Genomic DNA, 23,837 nt, shown 5'->3' with positions numbered 1-23,837 from the left:
TCTAAATCGTTGGGCTCAGTGCTGATCATTGACTTTTAATTGCAATGAACTCTGGGCATGCCAGGCATGATCCCAGATGCTGTGGGCCTACTTAGCTGTATACATACATCAGCTGGGCTATTATGCCTGCATTGTGGGATAGGCAGAGCCATGAGAACATCTCCTCTGGTTGGGAGATCCAACTAGTTCTGGAATAGTTCAACTACATGGAACGACTGGGGGTTCCCGTGGAAAGGTTTGAAGCCGTTCCTGTAGTTGAACTATTCCAGCAGTCCCTGAGGATAGGTTTTAAAAAGGCTGACCTAGAGCCTAGACATGGCCAGGGGTGTCAAACTCATTCCACGGAGGGCTGAGTTTCTGCGGGGTTTTGGTTTTTCCTTTCAATTAAGACCTAAACAACTAGGTGAGGGGAGTTCCTTCCTAATTAGTGTCCTTAATTCATCAATCAAGTACAAGGGTGGAATGAAAACCCACAGCCACGTGTCAATCTAGATTAATGACAGCAAGTATGCCTGCAATTCAGCTAGCTAGGGAAAACATGAGGTGAAATAAAATATTGGGATCATTCAAAAATGGGAAAGATAAAGTCCTAATAATTGAAATGGACCTGTGGCTTTCACAAAATAAATTTAAAATCAGTTACTTTGTTGCAGAGTTTAGGTTAATTATTGGAAGTGACAACCTGTCGCGGGGTGAAGATCTATCCAAAACAGTTTGTCCAGAAGATATGCTCTGCTTCTGGGTCGAAATGTCCTTATGCCCATATTTGCAATTGCACCTTAGGGTACTTCAATTGCATTGAAATGGTTTAAAAACGTGCTCCAATCCAGGAATAGAAGGTGATGTTGTACTCCTAATAATCTAGAAGAAAAAGAAACGCACACCTATTTAGGCGAGGTGCTGGCTAGCGGAGTAGAAAACTTAAAAATAAAGGAGAGCCGCACACTCTAGGAGCTCAGATGCAAAAATATTAAATTTACCAACGTTTCCTTTATTTTTAAGTACTCCTAATAATCCCACAACAATTTACGGCAAACGGAGAAGATTGAAATAGGACTAGTTTTTAATTAAACTTTTCCGTCAGCATGCTAGGCTATAGCTAATGTTAAAGCAGCTCATTAGATTCCATGAAAATGTGTCACTATAGTTGGGGTGAGTAGCTGCCAGAAGTGTTGTGGAATTAAATGGGCTGCTTTGGCATTATCTACCAAGAATGAAGATGAAAAAAGCAGTTAAATAAAAATATAGAAATCTTCTCGATTTGCTGTAAATTCTTGAGGCATAAGAGTACAGCAACACCTTCCATCCCTGGATTGAGGTCCATTTTCATACCATTCCACTTGAAGTTCACATATTGGCATTTGGTTGTTTTAACTAGGAGAGTATACTTTCTAGTCAATGTTTTGGCTAGTGAAAATCAGTGCAAATTTAGTGCATTGAAAAAACGATATAAATATATATACTTTAACAAGGTGTTGCAAATGTTGAAGTCTGTATCTAGTTAAATCAGTGGCCAGCTACCATGGGGGGAAAAACTAAGAAATAAAAGGCACAATATCCACAAAATTGATTATTTTGGCGAGCAATTTTAATTGTATTTGATAAAGCTCCTAGCTAGCTACCTTCCTATCACCTAACGTTACTGGGGAATGAGTAGGCTATATGGAGTTGCCGCTTGAAACATTTACTGAGACAGCATGGGGATTGGCTACTGTAGCTAGCTGCCTTTACACACGTCTCAGGTAATGTCAGAAGACATTGCATGCATTGGGATGTGGCTCTTAGATAAACTGCACGTGAAGCTTGTTTCAGGTGAATTTCAGTGATGTGTTCGTGACATGAAAATCAGCTACACGCCCAACTCCAGATTAGCTAGCTACATTCATTGGGGAGGTTTGCATCCTGACAATGTGTAGCTAACTAGCCAATGTTACAGAAAAGTACAACGCAAGAGTCACGTTAGCTAGCTAAATGAGATCGAGAAGACCAAACCACAGATGAAATCAATATATTTGACAAAATTGAGCATGACAGTTGTGAAAGCGTTTTTCAACCAAAAATGAATGTGGTCTGGCCAACTACCGTTAGCTAGCTAGATAATTTTGACATGATTGAACAAAACGCTTGCTGCTGAGTAATTCAATTAACTAGTTACTGTTGCTAACTAAACTAGCAAGCTACCACCAAAGTAAAATGGTTGACGTGCTCTTGAATAAGGTCTTAATGTATCCTCAAACTGTAATGTGCCATCTGCAGGCAACAAAAAAACGACCGGAGGGCTGGCTAGCTATATTATCTAGCTAGCTTTTTTTCTTGATAATGTTAGCTATCAAACTAGCTACATTTATCCATCAATGCGCACGCCAAAACAAGACTTCTCGTATCAGTGTGCAGAATTCAGTTGCAGTTGGCTCGCTGCGAATATAACGCTGTAACGTTACACCGTTTAGCTAGCTACAGAAATGTAAATGCGCTCATACCATTTATTTGCATCTAGCTAGATATATAGCTAAAGAAATCGCGAGATGATTCAATCGACGAATTAGCTAGCTAGCCACAATAACGGGTTAGCTAACTGGCCCATCTCCTCCCCCAGAATTATAATCTGTAATTTCACAATTTGTACAGTCATAAAGTCACGTGCTCACAAAACACGGTTTTATGTTCGAAGTTAATAAATATTGCAATAGCATGAGGCATACTTTACCAAAAACAACGTTTAAATGTCGTTATGCTGTCAATCCCGTAATAGGGTTATTCCCCGTTTAATCCAACCGCAACTGTAGAATTCCCATCTAAAATGTAGCATTATCGTGTTTTCGAAACCTTGTGATCTGAAGCATTATTGCACAAAATCGCTTGCAAAACGTTATCGCCGAGATTATTTGTCCATTTTCCCCGTTTCTCTCTCTTTTCTTTAACAGTGGAGTATGTCCCCTTTCCCCTTTGTTCTGTAATCCAGTAAAATTGAAAGTCATTCGCCTCCGCTAATCCCAGCCCAACTCAACAACAGCATCTATTGGCTGTAATTTACATATAGGATTAAGCAACCTCTGGGAAACCATGGGGGGGACTACCTCAATGGGGGGAAACTCGTCCGGAGAAGGACGTGATGCGACAAACAAACAGGATATTTCACTTTTCAGATTTAAACCTCTGGTAAAAACAAATATACCAGTCAGCATTAAACATTTTACTAAATAGCTTTACAAAACATTTAGACTAGACTGCACCGAAATTACTCTTAGCACGAATTGACTAATATAATAATAATAATATTTATTATAGCGGACAATGTATTAATTGACAGGTTAATAATGTTGGTGAATTATTGGTATTGACTCTCTACAATAGTGAAAAAGGGAACACCTAAATAATGCATTAGGATAGCAATACAATACCTCTGTATGATATCAAGAGTTTAATTGTGAACTATTTTGGTCAGCCACCTGAGCAGTGCCATAACTGTCCCTATGCATGTGATCCTGCTCGCTTTATTGGTTACATTGGCCAAGTACATAAATCATGAATAGCAGTTTACTTTGCCCCTAGTGTTCGAGAGCAGTATTTTACTCTATCAGGTCCCACTTGTAGAAATACATTTCTGGAAACCTTCAAACCATTTGTTGCTACACTTTTTTCACCCCCTCACTTCACAGCCTCTATTTTGGAAAATGTTCCATGAATGATATATATCACTTCCACAAGTGAGCCAAATTGTTTACACAGTCAGCAGTGGGAGCTTAGTGTTTGGTGTGTGCTAATGTGCAACAGTATTTATTTGTGAGTGATTGTACTTAAAGGTTAATAAGTGTTCAATAAAGGCATAACAAAACTTCAGAAAAGACCATCAAATGTCCACTTGAAATAAAACACCACAATCCTTTTCCCACATTGTTAATATTTAATGACTCAATCTCAGAAATCATTACAGCAATAAAGGGTATGAAGTGTTTCCCATCTGAAAAAAGGCAATATACATTTTCCAATGACAGTTTGTAGCTTCAGTTTCGCTGAGCGAGGGCCAGCCCAACACTTTGTCCATGCAATGTCAATCCCAAGTCTCACATTCCACATTACTCACATCAAGATAATGTTCTCCCAAAGACAGTCTGCATTTCAAATCGCACGCTATTCCCTATATTGTGCACTACTTTTGATCAGTGCCAAAAAGTAGTGCACTATATAAGGAATAGGGTGCCATTTGAGACATAACCAGAATGTCAACCAATATCCCGTAAATACAGTAATGGACTACACTTAGTATTTCCCTGTTGGCTTGTTAAATGGAGATAATATCATTTGGAAGACCATAATGTATCAATTCTGTACGTTATGATTAGGATTTGTTTAAACGTCATCCAGATGTGTGTTCTTCAACCAAGGGAGGGAGCAGTTACAGTAGGGTTGTGTCATAAATGGCACTATATTTCCTATATATTTCACTACTTTTGACCAGGGTCCATAGGGCTCTGGTCAGAAGTAGTGCACTATATTGGGAACAGGGTGCCATTTGGGATACATCCTAGAACATTCCATTGTTTGGATTGTGCTCCAAACAGCCCTCGAGTGGCCTACTGTAATCAAAGCACAAAGTGATCCCATGGCATGGTCAAATGTCTTTAGATAAATGATCAACAATAAGAAGTTAATACTGGTATTTTTTTAAACCCCTGTTTACGGAAACACTACAAAGTGGTACGGTTTCCCACTATCTAGTGAAGCCATAGTGAAATTAATGGATAACTCAGTTCAAATTAGTAAACCATTAAACTGATAGCTATTTGGTGCAAATACGGCGCCGAGTTGGATTGGTTCAGTTGGCTAAATACACGTTTACAGTATGCACAATACTGATAATGCAGCTATTTTACAACATCAGCCAAAATCCAGCAGCATAACCGTTTCATTCACGTTCGCTACAGAGCAAGAGTCCTTGAACATGGAGGAGCTTGAGAAAATTGTTCTGAACGTAAATGGCCAAATCAAATCAGCTACAGTACTCTAAGAAGGTTCAAAAGCAGTGTGGCAAATAAATAACAAAAAGTGGTGGATTGAGGCCAAATTCTTCTTCTTTGCTTTCAATCAGACACCAGAGTCATTCCATTCTCTGGAGTCACAATTAGTAATTCACAAAAGAGTTTCTCATGAGTTGTAGGGTCATGATCTCTAATAAACTACCATAAAAGGTTCTCCCATGTCCAATACCATCCTTGGAGGTAGTCTGCAGGGTAGGTATCAGTTTACAAAGGTCGTACCGATTTATTATTCACCTCCATGTCCATTTTACAGTATCTTTGATCTGTCTTAAGATTGGCTAATGGGTGATTTTATTTTTTGCAACAGATGAAATGTACATATTGAGAGTCATTGTTTTGGTAGTCATTGTTTTGGTAGTAACTGTAAACAGAAAATGGCATCTGGAGTCCAATGGAGTGCTAGTCCCAAGTCTTAACAACGTAGTGACTTATTTTTCTTTTAAAATGTAGCTATGCATTTCCCAAATTCAAGATGGGCTCTTCTTCTCCTATATTAGTGTTGTTCCTGGGGAGGAAGCCATGAAGTTGAAGAAGAAAAAGTTCAAATAATCTATCAAATACATATGTCAGAATATTAATTTAGGGCACTGATGAAATGGAGAATCTCTATTGGAGCATGCTTTTAAGTCTAGAACGGGTAGGCAACCCTGTTCCTGGAGTGCCGCAGGATTTTGTTCCAATTAGGCACCACTCCTGACAAACTGAGCTAATTGATCAGTTCAGTGATGGTCTAAATTCAACACACCTGGTCTTCTAGGCCAGTTAAATCAAAAACATGAAGTGCTTGTGGCACTCCAGGACCAGGGCTGCCTTCCCCTGGTCTAGAACTAGGCTTTATCTGTGTTCGGCAAACCAGCCATTAATGTTGTATTTATGTAACTCATTGTGGGAATGGCAATAAAGAATAAAAAAGTGCAGCATGCATTCAGTATCTCTAGACAGTGAGTCTATATTTAACTGATCTATGGAGCTAAGATAAATGTAATTGATGTGACATAACATGTGTGATTGATATAGAAGGTGTGGTATATTGGCCATATAACACAAACCCCTGAGGTGCCTTATTGCTATTATAAACTATTACCAGCATAATTAGAACAGTAAACAAGTCATTCTGCATCATACAAGATATACCACGGCTTTCAGCCAATCAGCATCCAGAACCCAACCTATCCAGTTTATAATGATGAATTAATACCTACATCTTGAGTAAAGGAAGAATCCTGTTGATAAATCCCATTGGCTGAATTTGCACCACCATGCACCTGAAAGAGAATCATGAAAGAAAACAGCTTGTCAAGCAACTGGTGCATTTTACATTACTCAAACTCGTATATCCTGACTTTTGTATCGAACTACCTACGGTACCACTTTATATTAAAGGGATACTTCAGGATTTTGGCAATGACACCTTTTATCTACTTCCCCAGAGTCAGATGAACTCGTGGATACCATTATTGTGTCTGTGTCCAGTAAGAAAAAGTTAGTTTCGCGAGCCAATGCTAACTAGCGTTAGCACAATGACTGGAAGTCTGAGTATCTCAAATCAAATAAAAAAAATCTAAATCAAACTTTATTTGCCACGTACAACAAGAATACAACAAGTGTAGACTTTACTGTGAAATGCTTACTTACAAGCCCTTAACCAACAGTGCAGTTCAAGAAGAAAATATTTACAAAGTAGGCTAAAATAAAAAGTTAAATAAAAAGTAACACAGCATCTGCTAGCGACTTCCAGTCATTGCGCTAACGCTAGTTAACAATTGCGCTAGCGCTAGTTAGCAACTTCCTTGTCAAAGTCCTGAAGTATCCGTTAAAGTATCACTAAAACCATGTATTTACGGATTTTACGTTTTAGTTACAAAAGGCAGTTACAGTGTAATTACAGTGTTGTTAGTTAGTACTTTATTACATGGTACATAGACTGATACCGGTTTGCCGTAATGTCTTTCATTTGCTAATCAAACTCAGTTGCGGGGCCTGCACACACATTGCAGCAATTGCCAAAAACAGAATGCGACCTAACTGCTGGTAAGATTTTTTGACTTCATTCATTTTTGCCAACAGATGGCTAACCTTTGTTTAACCAGCTAAACAGCTGGTATTAGCGAAAATGTGTTTGGAGTTACCATTCTATCTAATAGGCTATGTTATAGTTTACACTTCCTCGTCCAATTATAAAAAACGATCTACCAAATCTATTAATTTTAAAATGTTGATTACTTCTCCTTGCCATTCAATTGATGATAAGACAAGACATGTAAAACAAATATTTTTTTGCTAATATATGATGGGTTCCATGGGTCGCCGATTTGCCTGGGCAGGGATCCCTGTGCAAGAAAAGGTTGAAGACCCCTGAAGTCGACTCTTTTTCTAAATAGCCACTATCAACAAAATCAGTCCTGGAAAAGACAAAACAAGTACTAGCTAGAGCTGATCCTGGGCTTGTTTACCTGGGTCTTGTCTGGGTGCGTGCGCATGGCTTGCACCAGCTGGTCCACTTCCTGGTTGTGCTCCAGGGCTCCCCTCAGGGCCTCCTCGGTGCTCAGGAGCCGCTGGCGCAGACGGGTCACCTCCGAGTCCAGAGCCGACGGGTCCAGCATAGAGTAGCGCCGGTGGTCTGGGGACGAGCCCCTCTCCCTGCCCTGAGAACACACACATATCACGTGTAGGAATCAACTGGGTGTTCATTAGGCACCAAAATAAAGAAAATGGATTGAAACAGGAAGGGTCTGCCTTGTCTTTTATAGTGTGCCCTAATGAACAACACTGTTTAGGTATTAAAGCCCTTCCTGGAAAAATGTGGAGGGTTACATCTATCATTGCTAGATCTGCCTTTAGTATAAATACAGGGAGGACATTGTTTTTTAAAATCATATAGAATACAGACAAGAATGAAACAATAGCCATGTACTGTCTCCACTTTGAATAAGAAACATGAAACGATTATAATCTTAATCAAGTAGACTTTTCTACTGCTAGACCAGCTTTCATCTGTGTGTGAATAGAAAACACAACAAACAACAAAAGTTTCTTAGTGCACACCGGAGCAAAACGTTTTGCAGCGAAAACAAGCATTCCTCACGGTTTCGGCCTGTTTACTTTAATTTGGTTGCAAGTGAATAACCCTGGGTTGATGGACACATGATGTGCTTCAAGACGGGCGGAGCCAGCAATGTGATCGACATCTCCCAGAACCCTCTCCCTCTCACCAGCAGGAGCAGTTTGTCTCTCAGGGTCTTGATGTCATCCTGGAGTTTCTGCTCCTTCACCCTCCATTCCGCCTTGTGCACCTCTCGGCTCAGGTCTCGGTCCAGGCCAAGCGAGTGGCGAGGGGAGTCCAGCAGTAACACCCTCAGCTCGTTCAGACTCCTGAAACAAGAGGACAATACAGTAAAGAATACCATTAAAATTTACCCTTGCCTTCCTGATTCAGGTTAGCCTGGTCCCAGACCTGATTGTGCTCTTGCCAACTCCAATGCTGTCATTGGCATGACAATTCCATAAGGAGTTGGCAAGAGAGCAGAAAGAGACTGGCACCCAGGCTAGATCAAGAGTTGTTTCATCATCAATGACCCAAACCTATCGACAATACAGGGAACATGCTTTATTGAGCTGTGCTAATAAAAGCGTATATATATATACAGTACCAGTCAAACGTTTGGACACATCAAGGGTTTTTCTTTATTTTGACTATTTTCTACATTGTACAATAATAGTGAAGACATAAACTATGAAATAACATATGGACTCATGTAGTAACCAAAAAAGTGTTAAACAAATGAAAGTATATTTTAGATTCTTCAAATTAGCCACCCTTTGCCTTGATGACAGCTTTGCACAATCTTGACATTCTCTCAACCAGCTTCACCTGGAATGCTTTTCCAACAGTCTTGAAGGAGTTCCCACATATGCTGAGCACTTGTTGGCTGCTTTTGCATTTGAGCCAATCAGTTGTGTTGTGACAAGGTAGGGTTGGGTATACAGAAGATAGCCCTATTTGGTAAAAGACCAAGTCCATATTGGGCAAGAACAGCTGAAATAAGCAAAGAGAAACAACAGTCCATCATTACTTTAAGACATGAAGGTCAGTCAATGCGGATAATTTCAAGAACTTTGAGTGCAATCGCAAAAACCATCAAGCGCTATGATGAAACTGGCTCTCAAGGAAGACCCAGAGTTACCTCTGCTGTAGAGGATAAGTTCATTAGAGTTACCAGCCTCAGGTTACACCCCAAATAAATGCTTCACAGAGTTCAAGTAACATACACATCTCAACATCAACTGTTCAGAGGAGACTGTGTGAATCAGATCTTAATGGTAGAATTGCTGCAAAGAAACCACTACTAGAGGACACCAATAAGAAGAAGAGACTTGCTTGGGCCAAGAAACACGAGCAATGGACATTAGATCGGTGGAAATCTGTCCTTTGGTCTGATGAGTCCAAATTTGAGATTNAAGGTGTGGTATATGGCCAATATACCACGGCTAAGGGCTGTTCTTCTGCACGACGCAACATGCAACATACCTGCTGGATACAGCCCTTAGCCGTGGTATATTGGCCATATAACACAAACCCCTGAGGTGCCTTATTGCTATTATAAACTATTACCAGCATAATTAGAACAGTAAACAAGTCATTCTGCATCATACAAGATATACCACGGCTTTCAGCCAATCAGCATCCAGAACCCAACCTATCCAGTTTATAATGATGAATTAATACCTACATCTTGAGTAAAGGAAGAATCCTGTTGATAAATCCCATTGGCTGAATTTGCACCACCATGCACCTGAAAGAGAATCATGAAAGAAAACAGCTTGTCAAGCAACTGGTGCATTTTACATTACTCAAACTCGTATATCCTGACTTTTGTATCGAACTACCTACGGTACCACTTTATATTAAAGGGATACTTCAGGATTTTGGCAATGACACCTTTTATCTACTTCCCCAGAGTCAGATGAACTCGTGGATACCATTATTGTGTCTGTGTCCAGTAAGAAAAAGTTAGTTTCGCGAGCCAATGCTAACTAGCGTTAGCACAATGACTGGAAGTCTGAGTATCTCAAATCAAATAAAAAAAATCTAAATCAAACTTTATTTGCCACGTACAACAAGAATACAACAAGTGTAGACTTTACTGTGAAATGCTTACTTACAAGCCCTTAACCAACAGTGCAGTTCAAGAAGAAAATATTTACAAAGTAGGCTAAAATAAAAAGTTAAATAAAAAGTAACACAGCATCTGCTAGCGACTTCCAGTCATTGCGCTAACGCTAGTTAACAATTGCGCTAGCGCTAGTTAGCAACTTCCTTGTCAAAGTCCTGAAGTATCCGTTAAAGTATCACTAAAACCATGTATTTACGGATTTTACGTTTTAGTTACAAAAGGCAGTTACAGTGTAATTACAGTGTTGTTAGTTAGTACTTTATTACATGGTACATAGACTGATACCGGTTTGCCGTAATGTCTTTCATTTGCTAATCAAACTCAGTTGCGGGGCCTGCACACACATTGCAGCAATTGCCAAAAACAGAATGCGACCTAACTGCTGGTAAGATTTTTTGACTTCATTCATTTTTGCCAACAGATGGCTAACCTTTGTTTAACCAGCTAAACAGCTGGTATTAGCGAAAATGTGTTTGGAGTTACCATTCTATCTAATAGGCTATGTTATAGTTTACACTTCCTCGTCCAATTATAAAAAACGATCTACCAAATCTATTAATTTTAAAATGTTGATTACTTCTCCTTGCCATTCAATTGATGATAAGACAAGACATGTAAAACAAATATTTTTTTGCTAATATATGATGGGTTCCATGGGTCGCCGATTTGCCTGGGCAGGGATCCCTGTGCAAGAAAAGGTTGAAGACCCCTGAAGTCGACTCTTTTTCTAAATAGCCACTATCAACAAAATCAGTCCTGGAAAAGACAAAACAAGTACTAGCTAGAGCTGATCCTGGGCTTGTTTACCTGGGTCTTGTCTGGGTGCGTGCGCATGGCTTGCACCAGCTGGTCCACTTCCTGGTTGTGCTCCAGGGCTCCCCTCAGGGCCTCCTCGGTGCTCAGGAGCCGCTGGCGCAGACGGGTCACCTCCGAGTCCAGAGCCGACGGGTCCAGCATAGAGTAGCGCCGGTGGTCTGGGGACGAGCCCCTCTCCCTGCCCTGAGAACACACACATATCACGTGTAGGAATCAACTGGGTGTTCATTAGGCACCAAAATAAAGAAAATGGATTGAAACAGGAAGGGTCTGCCTTGTCTTTTATAGTGTGCCCTAATGAACAACACTGTTTAGGTATTAAAGCCCTTCCTGGAAAAATGTGGAGGGTTACATCTATCATTGCTAGATCTGCCTTTAGTATAAATACAGGGAGGACATTGTTTTTTAAAATCATATAGAATACAGACAAGAATGAAACAATAGCCATGTACTGTCTCCACTTTGAATAAGAAACATGAAACGATTATAATCTTAATCAAGTAGACTTTTCTACTGCTAGACCAGCTTTCATCTGTGTGTGAATAGAAAACACAACAAACAACAAAAGTTTCTTAGTGCACACCGGAGCAAAACGTTTTGCAGCGAAAACAAGCATTCCTCACGGTTTCGGCCTGTTTACTTTAATTTGGTTGCAAGTGAATAACCCTGGGTTGATGGACACATGATGTGCTTCAAGACGGGCGGAGCCAGCAATGTGATCGACATCTCCCAGAACCCTCTCCCTCTCACCAGCAGGAGCAGTTTGTCTCTCAGGGTCTTGATGTCATCCTGGAGTTTCTGCTCCTTCACCCTCCATTCCGCCTTGTGCACCTCTCGGCTCAGGTCTCGGTCCAGGCCAAGCGAGTGGCGAGGGGAGTCCAGCAGTAACACCCTCAGCTCGTTCAGACTCCTGAAACAAGAGGACAATACAGTAAAGAATACCATTAAAATTTACCCTTGCCTTCCTGATTCAGGTTAGCCTGGTCCCAGACCTGATTGTGCTCTTGCCAACTCCAATGCTGTCATTGGCATGACAATTCCATAAGGAGTTGGCAAGAGAGCAGAAAGAGACTGGCACCCAGGCTAGATCAAGAGTTGTTTCATCATCAATGACCCAAACCTATCGACAATACAGGGAACATGCTTTATTGAGCTGTGCTAATAAAAGCGTATATATATATACAGTACCAGTCAAACGTTTGGACACATCAAGGGTTTTTCTTTATTTTGACTATTTTCTACATTGTACAATAATAGTGAAGACATAAACTATGAAATAACATATGGACTCATGTAGTAACCAAAAAAGTGTTAAACAAATGAAAGTATATTTTAGATTCTTCAAATTAGCCACCCTTTGCCTTGATGACAGCTTTGCACAATCTTGACATTCTCTCAACCAGCTTCACCTGGAATGCTTTTCCAACAGTCTTGAAGGAGTTCCCACATATGCTGAGCACTTGTTGGCTGCTTTTGCATTTGAGCCAATCAGTTGTGTTGTGACAAGGTAGGGTTGGGTATACAGAAGATAGCCCTATTTGGTAAAAGACCAAGTCCATATTGGGCAAGAACAGCTGAAATAAGCAAAGAGAAACAACAGTCCATCATTACTTTAAGACATGAAGGTCAGTCAATGCGGATAATTTCAAGAACTTTGAGTGCAATCGCAAAAACCATCAAGCGCTATGATGAAACTGGCTCTCAAGGAAGACCCAGAGTTACCTCTGCTGTAGAGGATAAGTTCATTAGAGTTACCAGCCTCAGGTTACACCCCAAATAAATGCTTCACAGAGTTCAAGTAACATACACATCTCAACATCAACTGTTCAGAGGAGACTGTGTGAATCAGATCTTAATGGTAGAATTGCTGCAAAGAAACCACTACTAGAGGACACCAATAAGAAGAAGAGACTTGCTTGGGCCAAGAAACACGAGCAATGGACATTAGATCGGTGGAAATCTGTCCTTTGGTCTGATGAGTCCAAATTTGAGATTGTTGGTTCCAACCGCCATGTCTTTGTAGGATGCAGAGTAGGTGAATGGATGATCTCCGCATGTGTGGTTCCCACCGTGAAGCAATGAGGAGGAGGTGTGATGGTGTTTTGCTGGTGACACTGTCAGTGATTTATTTAGAATTCAAGGCACACTTAACCAGCATGGCTACCACAGCATTCTGCAGCGATACGCCATCCCATCTGGTTTGCGCATTGGGGGACTACAATTTGTTTTTCAACAGAACAATAACCCAAAACACACCTCCAGGCTGTGTAATGGCTATTTTACCAAGAAGGAGAGTGATGGAGTGCTGCATCAGATGACCTGGCCTCCACAATCACCTGACCTCAACCCAATTGAGATGGCTTTGGATGAGTTGGACCGCAGAGTGAAGGAAAAGCAGCCAACAAGTGCTCAGCATATGTGGGAACTCCTTGAAGACTGTTGGAAAAGCATTCCTCATGAAGCTGGTTGAGAGAATGCCAAGAGTATGTAAAGCTGTCAAGGCAAAGGGTGGCTACTTTGAATAATAACATTTGTTTAACACTTTTTTGGTTACTACATGATTCCATATGTGTTATTTCATAGTTTGGATGTCTTCACTACTATTCTACAATGTAGAAAATAGCAAAAATTATGAAAAACCCTTGAATTAATAGGTGCATCCAAACTTTTGACTGGTACTGTATATACAAACAAAAGTATGTGGACACCCCTTCAAATTAGTGGATTTGGCTATTTCAGCCACACATTTTTCTGACAGGTGTATAAAATCGAGCACACAGCCATGCAATCTCCATAGACAAACATTGTAGAATGGTCTCACTGAAGAGCTCAGTGACTATCAACGTTGCACCATTATAGAATGTCACCTTTCCAACATGTCAGTGTGCTCAAATTTCTACACTGCTAGAGCTGCCCCAGTCAACAATAACTGCTGTTATTGTGAATTGGAAACGTCTAGGAGCAACAACGGCTCAGCCGCAAAGTGGTAGGCCACACAAGTTCATAGAACGGGACTGCCGAGTGCTGAAGTGTGTAGCACGTAAAAATAGTCTGTCCTCGGTTCCAAACTGCCTCTGGAAGCAATGTCAGCACAAGAACTGTTCGTCGGGAGCATCATGAAATGGGTTTCCATGGTAGAACAGCCGCACACAAGCCATTGCCAAGCGTCGGCCAAGCGTCGGCCTGAGTGGTGTAAAGCTCGCCGCCATTGGGCTCTGGAGCAGTGGAAACGTGTTCTCTGAAGTGATGAATCACGCTTCACCATCTGGCAGTCTGACGAACAAATCTGGGTTTGGCGGATGCCAGGAGAACGCTACCTGTCCCAATGCATAGTGCCAATTGTAAAGTTGGGTGGAGGAGGAATAATGGTCTGGGGCTGTTTTTCATGGTTCGGGCTAGGCCCCTTAGTTCCATTGAAGGGAAATCTTAACACTACAGCAAATAGATATAATTTTTTATCCATGAAAGGCAGGTGCCACAGTCAAATACTGCAAACTTAGGTGACCGAAGAGTCACTGAGGTACCTCATGTTGCGTTATTGTCTTTTTAATTCATTTTAGCTTATATTTCCAGGCCTAAATTTACTAAGTGCTGTGTGTAATCTCGCTAAACACCTTAGAGTAACATAGAATTCTCAACCATGACAATGCATTGATTTGAAGGGTAAAAAGGCCTTTTGGCCCTACTTTTAATCAGGTTAATTATCTCCATTACCTTAACAGCTTGTAACCTAAGTAGGTTGATCCTCATAAAACAGATGTCTAGTGTACATCTAGTGACTGCATATCACAAAGACGAGTTGCGACTGTTTCGTCAGTCTTTGAAAATGCAAGATTCTAGAAGAAAATTCTGTATATCTAAAGAGTGGGGGCGGTTTCACATGCTTTATCCATCATCTCATCTCCTTCAGAGGAATGTAAGTTCTTTCTTGTAGCAGTGGGTGGGCTGCTGTGAAAATTCTGCGCTGTGGTGGAAAATCAAGTGTTCTCTCTCTTTCTCTCTCTCTCTGTCAAATTACCTCTCCTTCTTCAGTAACTCCTGGCTAATGACGACCAGCTGTCCCGATGCATCATGGGACTTCTTGGTCATGGACTCGAGGTCGGCCTCCAGGCGTATCTTCTCCTTGACCAGGGTGTCAGCCTTCTTCTCACCTGAGCGAACTTTGCCCTCCAAGGCTGGTGGACCAAGACAGGTTAGAGAAGGATTTAGAGTTAAATGTTTAGTTTGGACCAAACAGTGCTGCAGTGTCGGAGCTTCAAATATGTATATTCAAAAAAGGATATGTATATTCAGTTGCCAGTCAGTGACATTTTTTATAAAAGTTTCATAATTCAGGGATTCTTTTTTTTTTAACATGCAATATGTTTGAGTGAACATTCAATCTCAGGCAACCAAATACTTACTGTACATGTAGTTGATAAAGACTGAATGTGTCGTATTTGTCAAGACATTCATAGAGTGCAAAATATCATAAATAGAAGAGATTACATACGCACAGAGCAGGTTCTGGATATCAAATAATGTTAAAGGGATACTTTGGGATGAACTTGTAGATAACATTTTCATGAATCGGTGTCCAGTATGAAAGAAGTTGGAGGTAGTTTCGCGAGCCAATGCTAACTAGCGTTAGCACAATTACTAGAAGTCTGAGTGTCTTGTGCATTGCCAAAATCCCACGGTATTCCTTTAACTAAAACTTAATTCAATGCTCCCATGGGAGTTTATTTGACAACGTTTTGACCACTCAAATCTTCATCAGTTGTAGCAGCATAATTTACCAGTTATCTGTGATTTGAGGGCATCAAACTGTGACGTGAGAGTGGAGACCTCTTTTTCTCTTTTCGTCAGGTTCTCCATAGTTTCTGAAAGAAACGTGAAACCACCATTGGTCAAAAACATTGGAATCTAACTATGCAATGTCCTCAAAGTACAATCAAAAGCCTACAGAGGTCTGACATTTGAAATACTTTACTATAACACAGGTTTGTTTTAAGGGTCTTTAAAACCATTCTCATTTACATAAAAATATGTGTACAGTAACAACACAACCTAAATAACTAGGTTAACATTTACGATACCTTCAACATTCTGTTTTAGCTTAATCTTCTCCTCTGAGATGTCATTATTTTCTATAACCTGAGTGGGAGACAGAATGGAGAGTTAAAAAGCAAATCCATGACAACTCCGTGCTTCATTTGTTTATTGAGGGCAAAGATGTGGAAACACACAAGGAAGTAGAAATGCATGGATATCATGTGGAAGTGATATTATTTACTCGTGTAAAGAGTGTTTCTAGAAAGTGCTCTCTAATACTGACTGTGAAAAGTAGCTAGCATTAGATCACATGAATAGGGGCTTTAGTTCCACTCTAAGCGCAACCTTAGTTCATTTTATAGTTGGGTCAAAGGACTCTAATCTCATATGGACCACAGCATAGCATCTACAACTAATGCTACCACAGCTATCCCCTGGAGGACTCACGTTGGCATCTTGTGGCATGTGGTGGTCATCCTGCACCGCCTGCAGTCGGTTCTCAGTCACCCTCAGCTTTTCCTCCAGGCTGTGGAGCTCGGCCCGACTCTGGGCCTCAGCTTTCTGCAGGGCCTCATAATCCACCATCTTCTTCTCAGCCAGCTCAAGGCACTCCCGGAGCTCATCCTGGGCCCCGTCTTTCTCTCCCTGCAGCCTCTCCACCTCGCCCACCCTCAGCTGTGCCTTCTGGAGCTCCTCCCGGGCATCTCTCAGCTCCAGGGTCAGCTGGTTGCTCCTGGCCTCCGTCTGGGCCTGGTTCTTCCCGTTCTGGCTGCTCTCGCCCAGCTGGTCCTTGGCGTCCTGCAGGCGGGAGCGCAGATCCTCACGTTCCTTGGCCAGCACAGCCGCCTCGATCTCGTGCCTGGCCTTGAGGTTCTCCAGCTCCAACTGGTGCTCCATGCGCAGACTTTCCATGGTGGTTCTCAGCTCCTGAGGGTCCTGCTCTTGGCCCTCGGCCGAGCCGTTCTGGCTGGATAGCGAGGTCTTCAGGTCCTCCAGAGAGCGCTGGTGGTCGTTGACCAGGGTGTCCAGCCTGACCTTGAGGAGAGGAGGGGATACACGATTATTAATACTAAAAGACACACCCATGCACACACACAGAGTAAAAGAGAGAAAAGGAGAATGAGAGAGGCCAAATTGTTGGTGTGAGGAAGATGAAAGATTACATTTTAATATAAAAATAAAAGAGAACAGTGCCTCTCACCTTCCAGTTGTCCATCATCTCCATGTTCTCTGTCGTGGCCTGCTGGACTCTCTGCTTCAAATCGATGATCTCCTGGCTCTGTTTGTCCACCGTGGCTTTTAGTCTGTTTGTCTCCTCCTGGCCTGCCGCCACTGCCGCCTCATACTTCTCCCTCAGCTGGCTGCTCTCCTTGTGGTGCTCCCGACCCGCTGTCAGGAGCTGCTCCCGGAGCAGGAAGGTCTCCGACTGGGCCACCGGCCCCTGGGTGGCGTACCCGTCCTCGGCTGTGTTGGGGTGAGAGTCTGGGTCCCTGAGCTGGACCTGGAGCTCCTCGATCTCTGCCTGCCGCAGGGCCAGCTCCTCCTCCAGCTGCATTACGTGGCTCTTCTCCTCAACTGTGCTTTGCTGTGGAGGGAGAGAGAGAGCACTTCATTGCTGTAACATGGTTTGTCATTAACGAAACCGACATGGGTGTCTTTCCCGTAGCGTGGTGATGTCATTCCAGGATTACATCATTCAAGCATAAATCGTTTCGATAAAATGCTTGACTAGAGCATGCATGCCAAAGAAAAATAGGCATATTGAGAATCATATAAGCGTACAAACTGGGCCTGTAGAATACAGATGAAATTCCTTGGTTTGAGGAAATCCTTTGTTCACAGATATAAAAAAACAAGTAGAGCTTTTAAATCAGCAAGTGCAGTGCAACATATGAGATGAAGTTTGTAAGGAAAATGAAAGGGAAAGCAAGCCATTCTCTGCAGGTTTCTCACTCTACAAGCCAGGCAGAAGCACAAAGCCCATAGCAAACCCCAGACATAACACTACACATAGATAGGCAATCACTAGGAGCACACATAGTAATTAAAGTGTGACATTTACAAACATCCAATTAAAATGACTGAACTCCATGTTTGACTGAGCAGACCTGATGGCACGCAGTGCATAGTATGTTAATGTGGCCATTGAGAGAAACGCAACTCTACAGTTGATCGGTTTCTAGGAAAAGGAGTTAACAGAAAGTTCCCTAATAGCATTCAGACAATAATTAAGTCCAAGAAAAATGCAAGATTGACTGTGCAAGATCCACGTCGTCAACAATAGACAATTGAGAATCAAACAGTTTAGATAGCTTAGCAGATGAGCAGAGCCGAACGAAACGACGAGTCCATTTTGTTTCACCTTGGTTCTTTTATCCAACCTCAAGGGTGCCGCATCAAGACTGCGTCTTCCCTGTAGGTATAAGCAGTATATTTGTAGCTCTATATAACATTCATGACCCAACAGTGCTGTCTAAGTACTTAGCCTTGTGTCTCACCACAAAACGATTGTATAGTTATACACTCAGTGGCCAGTTTATTAGGTACACCCATTTATACTGAACAAAAATATAAACGCAACATGTAAAGTGTTCGTCCCATGTTTCATGAGCTGAAATAAAATATCCCAGAAATGTTCCATAATCAGAAAAGCTTATTTCTCTCAAGTTTTGTGTACAAATTTGTTTACATCCCTGTTATTGAGCATTTCTCCTTTGCCAAGTTAATCCATCCACAGGTGTGGCATATCAACAAGATGATTAAACAGCATGATCATTACACAGGTGCACCTTGTGCTTGGGACAATAAAAGGCCACTCTAAAATGTGCAATTATGTCACCCAACAAAATGCCATAGATGTCTTAAGTTTTACAGGAGGATGTAATTGGCATTCTGACTGCAGGAATATCCACCAGAGCTGTTGCCATAGAATTGAATGTTAATTTCTTTACCATTAGCCGCCTCCGTCAATTTAGAGAATTTGTCAGTAAATTAATTTTGTCAGGCCTCATAACCGCAGACCATGTGTAACCACGCAAGGCCAGTACCTCCACATCCGGCTTCTTCACCTGCGGGATCATCTGAGACTAGCCACCCGGACAGCTGATGAAACAGAGAAGTATTTCTGTCTGTAATAAATCCTTTTTGGGAAAAACAAATTCTGATTAGCTGGGCCTGGCTCCCCAGTGGGTGGGCCTAAGCCCTCCCAGGCCCACCCATAGCTGCACCCCTGCCCAGTAATGTGAAATCCATAGATTAGGGCCTAATAAATGTATTTAAATTTACTAATTTCCTTAAATTAAATAGTTGAAGCTGTTGCATTTATATTTTTGTTCAGTATAGTACTGGGTCGGACCCCCCTTTGCATCCAGAACAGCCAGAATCCTTTGGGGCATGGAAACGTTGCTCAATTGGTATCTAGGGACCTTACGTGTGCCAGGAAAACATTCCCCACACCATTGCACCACTGCCACCAGTCTGTACTGTTGAAATCAGGCATGATGGGGCCATGGACGAATGCTGCTTACGCAAAATTCTGACTCTGCCATCAGCATGACGAACCGGGATTCGTCGGACCAGGCAATGTTTTTCCACTCCTCAATTGTCCAGTGTTGGTGATCACGTGCCCACTGGAGCCACTTATTTTTATTTTAGGCTGATAGGAGTGGAACCCGGTGTGGTCGTCTGCTGCAATAGCCCATTCGTGACAAGGATCGACAAGTTGTGCATTCCGAGATGCCACTCTACACACCACTGTTGTACTCTGACGTTATGTTTGTGTTTGTGGCCCACCTGTTAGCTTACATGATTCTTGCCATTCTCCTTCGACCTCTCATCAACAAGCTGTTTTCACCCACAGGAGTGCCGTTGACTGGATGTTTTTTTGTTTGTTGCACCATTCTCGGTAAACCCTAGACAGTGTTGTGCGTTTTTAAGGCCGGCCGTTTCTGAGATGTTGGAACCGGCGTGCCTGGCATCGACGATCATACCACGCCCAAAGTCGTTTAGGTCACTCCTTTTGCCCATTCTAACGTTCAACGAACAGTAACTGAATGCCTCGATGCTTGTCTGCTTGCTTTATATAGCAAGCCACGGCCATGTGACTCACTGTAGGAGCAAACCATTATCATGAACAGGGTAGTGTACCTAATAAACTGGCCACTGTGTGTATATTATATATAGTATATATAACTGTATAAGATAACATTTTGGTCCTCAGCAGAACTCAATGGAAGTGTGACATTTGTGCTAATTCTAATGCAAAATTATGACCTCAACAGTGTAAACAAAGCTGACTACAGCTGACAACCGCTCCAGCAGTGCACCCTGAGAAATCTAACAAGATTTTGCGAGTGAGCACCAAAAGGAACGTGGAAAAAGTGATTGCTGCAGATGAGAGTTGAAAACTCGAGACTACCTCCAGGGCCGAGTGAGTGGTCTCCAACACTCCGACACTCTACAGCTGATGGGAAACCGAGTAGGAGTGGGGCTGAGAGCCAAGGGAGATTAGATAGAGGCTGTGTCTCAGGCACCCTATTTCCTTATAGAGTGCACTGCTTTGAACAGGGCTCATATGGCTCTGGTCAAAAGTAGTGCACAATAGGGAATAGGGTGTCATTAGAGACGCAGCCAGAGAGAGAGGGAGTGGTTTTCCCATTACGATGACTTACACTCTGATAGCAGAAAAATTTGAACATAATTTGTGCAATAGAGACCATGAGGACAATTCAATTAGGGGGATTTAACAGAGTTGACTAATACAGATCTAGTATTCCACAACTTATATACATGTAGCATCATGTTGTTTTCTCAATTCTTATACCAGAATTCATTAATTAAATAATTGATTCAGGTAACACTTATGCAATTTGTTTCTCTCAACATGAAACCTAATGTCATGTTCTAGGCATCTGTACAGAGCATCCTTGGCATCCTTGATACATAAATCAGAGCAATGGCACCACATTCTGATTGTAGTCTATGCCGTTTGATGACGTAACTGACATAGTATTTTCTGTATGAGTGACTGAGTTTGGGGACCTTTGGAGACAGGTGCTGGACAGGAATGACAAGGACTTGTGTTCAAGTCCCACTGCAAACAAAACAAAAGATACAATGGAAAAGCGCAAAGTAAAATGGATACAGGCAGGAGCTCTAGGCTGGGCTAGCTTTTCCATTTACCCGCTTCACCTCTAATTCTTTCTGAAGCTTTTCTGCTCTCGACTTTTCGAGGAACAGATTCTGCTCAAGTTGCCGAATACGGGCATGCTCCAATTTCGTCTGAGTCTACAGAGAGGGAGAGAGAAAGGAGAGAGACAGGAGGTGGAAAAAAAGACATAGAAGGACAGAAACCTGTACAGGTTGAAGAGACGTGTGAAATACACATCACATGGGATTCTCTGTAACAGCAGTCAACAGATTGAAGGATGAGACATTTTACAGACAGAAACACTGAAAATGTGAAATGTCCCTCTGTCTGTCTTTGCTCACTTACTGTTTGACTCGCTATATGTTTGGCACAGCCTTTTGGTCACTCTAACATAACTGTTGTTATTAGCCTACTAGACTTTAATTAACAGCTTTCACATTGCACTATAGGAAGAGCCAAATTTGATCACTTTTGCTAAAGTAATCTTATAAACACACATTCTCATCCCTTCAAAACACATTTATCAAACTGTTTATCTAAGCTTTTTACCAAATGGTAGACAAATACCTCAAGGTCTCCTTTGGTGATGGACTCCTCCTCCACTCTGAACTGAAGGTCTTCCACTTTCCTGTAATAACACGTCGGCCACTAGGTGTCAGGGAAGTGCCACAGAAGAGCATCACAACCCGACAAAGGCTTTCATTCAAAGCAATTTACAGTAGTGACTGCATACATTTTTGGCATTCATATTTGAGTCCTGTGGAAATTGAATCCAACGACCTTGGCTTTGCTAGCGCCACTCTTACCAACTGTGCCACAGGAACACACCTGGGTCAAATATATATGGTCAGTGCTTGAAGTGGAACGAAATAGGGTGACACCATTTTGGGTGACAGTACTCATATTAGAGCAAATGTTCTTTAAAAGGTGCCGATACTCCAGCAGTAGAAAATTTGAGTCAGATTCAGTACTCTGTACAGGAAAGCATTGGCCCACTTCAAAACCTGCATACAGTATGTAAATTCAATCTCTTGAAGTACACTTGATTGAGCATGACCAGTGCAATGGAACCAATGGAATAGTCCCCAAAGTGCAAAATCCTCCCACCTTGAAAACTGGACATGCTAAATCAAGCTCACTTCAAGTATGTGAAAGTGTTTGACATGTACGTATTTGGCCCAGGTCTGACCACAGTACAGACAACCATGGATGCCTCTCAAATGGCTCCCTATATACCTTATTCACAGCTGAACGTTCCATAGACGGCTAGTGCTGCTAGTAGGTTGGGAGATTATACCGTTTATGATTTTCAATACTGTTTTTTTGGGGGGGGGGGGGGGGGGGGGGGCACGTGCTACGCCGCAGCTTATAACTATGAGTTAAATATAACTATACTGAACAAAAAAATAAAGGCAACATGCAACAATTTCAAAGATTTTACTGAGTTATGGTTCATATGAAGAAATCAGTCAATTGAAATAAATTCATTAGGCCCTAATCTATGGATTTCACAAGACTGGGAATACAGATATGCATCTGTTGGTCACAGATACCTTTAAAAAATGGGCCTCACAATGGGCCTCAGGATCTCGTCACGGTATTTCTGTGCATTCAAATTGCCATCGATAAAATGCAATTGTGTTCATTGTCTGTAGCTTATGTCTGCCCATACCATAACCCCACCACCACCACAAGGCACTCAGTTCACAATGTTGACATCAGCAAACCGCTCACCCACATGATGCCATGCACGTGGTTTGCATTTGGGAGGCCAGTTGGACATACTGCCAAATTCGCCAGATTCTCTAAAAACGACGTTTGAGGCGGCTTATGGTAGAGAAATTAACATGAAATTCTCTGGCAACAGCTCTGGTGGACATTCCTGCAGTCAGTATGCCAATTGCACGCTCCCTCAAAACTTGAGACATCTGTGGCATTGTGCTGTGTGACAAAACTGCACATTTTAGAGTGGCCTTTTATTGTCCCCAGCACAAGGGGCACTGTGTAATGATCATGCTATTTAATCAGCTTCTTGATATGCCACACCTGTCAGGTGGATGGATTATCTTGGCAAAAGAGAAATGCTCACTAGCAGGGATGTAAACTAATTTGTGCACAACATTTTAGAGAAATAAGCTTTTTGTGTATATGGAACATTTCTGGGATCTTTTATTTCAGCTCATAAAACATGGGAGCAACACTATACATGTTGCGTTTATATTTTTGTTCAGTGTATAAGAAATCTAAGATGCTATGCATTTGGTTTGCTAACTTGCTAGCTAAGTGGCTAGATGTCAAGATCAAGCTTCTTGGTTACAGCAAAGACATTCAATCCCCTCCTGGACAAAGATCCCTGTTGACTAAACAGTTTTGTGCACATTCGGTAATACCATTTACCGCGGTATGGTACAGAAACAGTATGAACATCTGGATACCGCCTAACCCTAGCGGCTAGCTAATAAACGGTTGTGTCTTTCAAGAACAGAGCATATGACAATGACAATGAGCTAGAAATGTTCTTCTTAGTACCCCAAATGGATTCTGTTTTAGAGTATAGGTGTGCAGGAGTTTTTAATCTACAGGTCACAGGAAGGTTTTTGCATTGGTTTCAATGGCCAAGATGTG

General features: G+C 41.8%; 3 protein-coding genes across 10 annotated transcripts in view; all 3 read right to left on the bottom strand.

The window, feature by feature from the left end:
* Positions 1–3,030, bottom strand: part of gtf2ird1 (GTF2I repeat domain containing 1) — a 43,998-nt gene extending 40,968 nt beyond the window's left edge. For 2 of the 3 annotated variants that reach the window (XM_023967996.2, XM_023967997.1), the window contains exon 1: positions 2,708–3,029. The gene's annotated coding sequence lies outside the window, so the exon portion shown is untranslated. Of the gene's footprint in view, positions 1–2,707 lie in introns of all 3 variants that reach the window. The other variant, XM_023967998.1, reaches the window with a different exon arrangement.
* An 851-nt stretch (positions 3,031–3,881) lies between these two features.
* Positions 3,882–8,461, bottom strand: LOC139022873 (CAP-Gly domain-containing linker protein 2-like). The gene is made up of 4 exons (XM_070434350.1): positions 8,252–8,461; positions 7,493–7,684; positions 6,242–6,304; positions 3,882–5,544 (listed from the first exon to the last, which is right to left on the bottom strand). Exons 1-4 carry the CDS (start codon positions 8,444–8,446, stop codon positions 5,533–5,535), a joined length of 462 nt encoding a protein of 153 aa, XP_070290451.1. The 5' UTR covers positions 8,447–8,461; the 3' UTR covers positions 3,882–5,532.
* Positions 8,462–9,590: 1,129 nt separating this feature from the next.
* The window catches only part of clip2 (CAP-GLY domain containing linker protein 2), a 60,939-nt gene continuing 46,692 nt past the window's right edge, over positions 9,591–23,837 (bottom strand). The window contains exons 8-18 of one of the 6 annotated variants that reach the window (XM_023967401.2): positions 21,780–21,840; positions 21,245–21,349; positions 18,426–18,476; positions 17,265–17,648; positions 16,511–17,098; positions 16,108–16,165; positions 15,808–15,891; positions 15,048–15,204; positions 11,780–11,939; positions 11,021–11,212; positions 9,591–9,832 (exon numbers count right to left, since the gene is read on the bottom strand). In XM_023967401.2, the coding sequence (XP_023823169.2) occupies positions 9,746–9,832; positions 11,021–11,212; positions 11,780–11,939; positions 15,048–15,204; positions 15,808–15,891; positions 16,108–16,165; positions 16,511–17,098; positions 17,265–17,648; positions 18,426–18,476; positions 21,245–21,349; positions 21,780–21,840 (1,927 nt within the window). In that variant the 3' untranslated portion in view covers positions 9,591–9,745. The remainder of the gene's footprint in view (positions 9,833–11,020; positions 11,213–11,779; positions 11,940–15,047; positions 15,205–15,807; positions 15,892–16,107; positions 16,166–16,510; positions 17,099–17,264; positions 17,649–18,425; positions 18,477–21,244; positions 21,350–21,779; positions 21,841–23,837) is intronic. The other 5 variants (XM_023967402.2, XM_023967403.2, XM_023967404.2 and 2 more) reach the window with 5 other exon arrangements.

This window comes from Salvelinus sp. IW2-2015, linkage group LG23 (genome assembly GCF_002910315.2).
Source record: "Salvelinus sp. IW2-2015 linkage group LG23, ASM291031v2, whole genome shotgun sequence".
Lineage (NCBI taxonomy): Eukaryota > Metazoa > Chordata > Actinopteri > Salmoniformes > Salmonidae > Salvelinus > Salvelinus sp. IW2-2015.
This window is presented reverse-complemented; position numbering and strand designations above follow the sequence as displayed.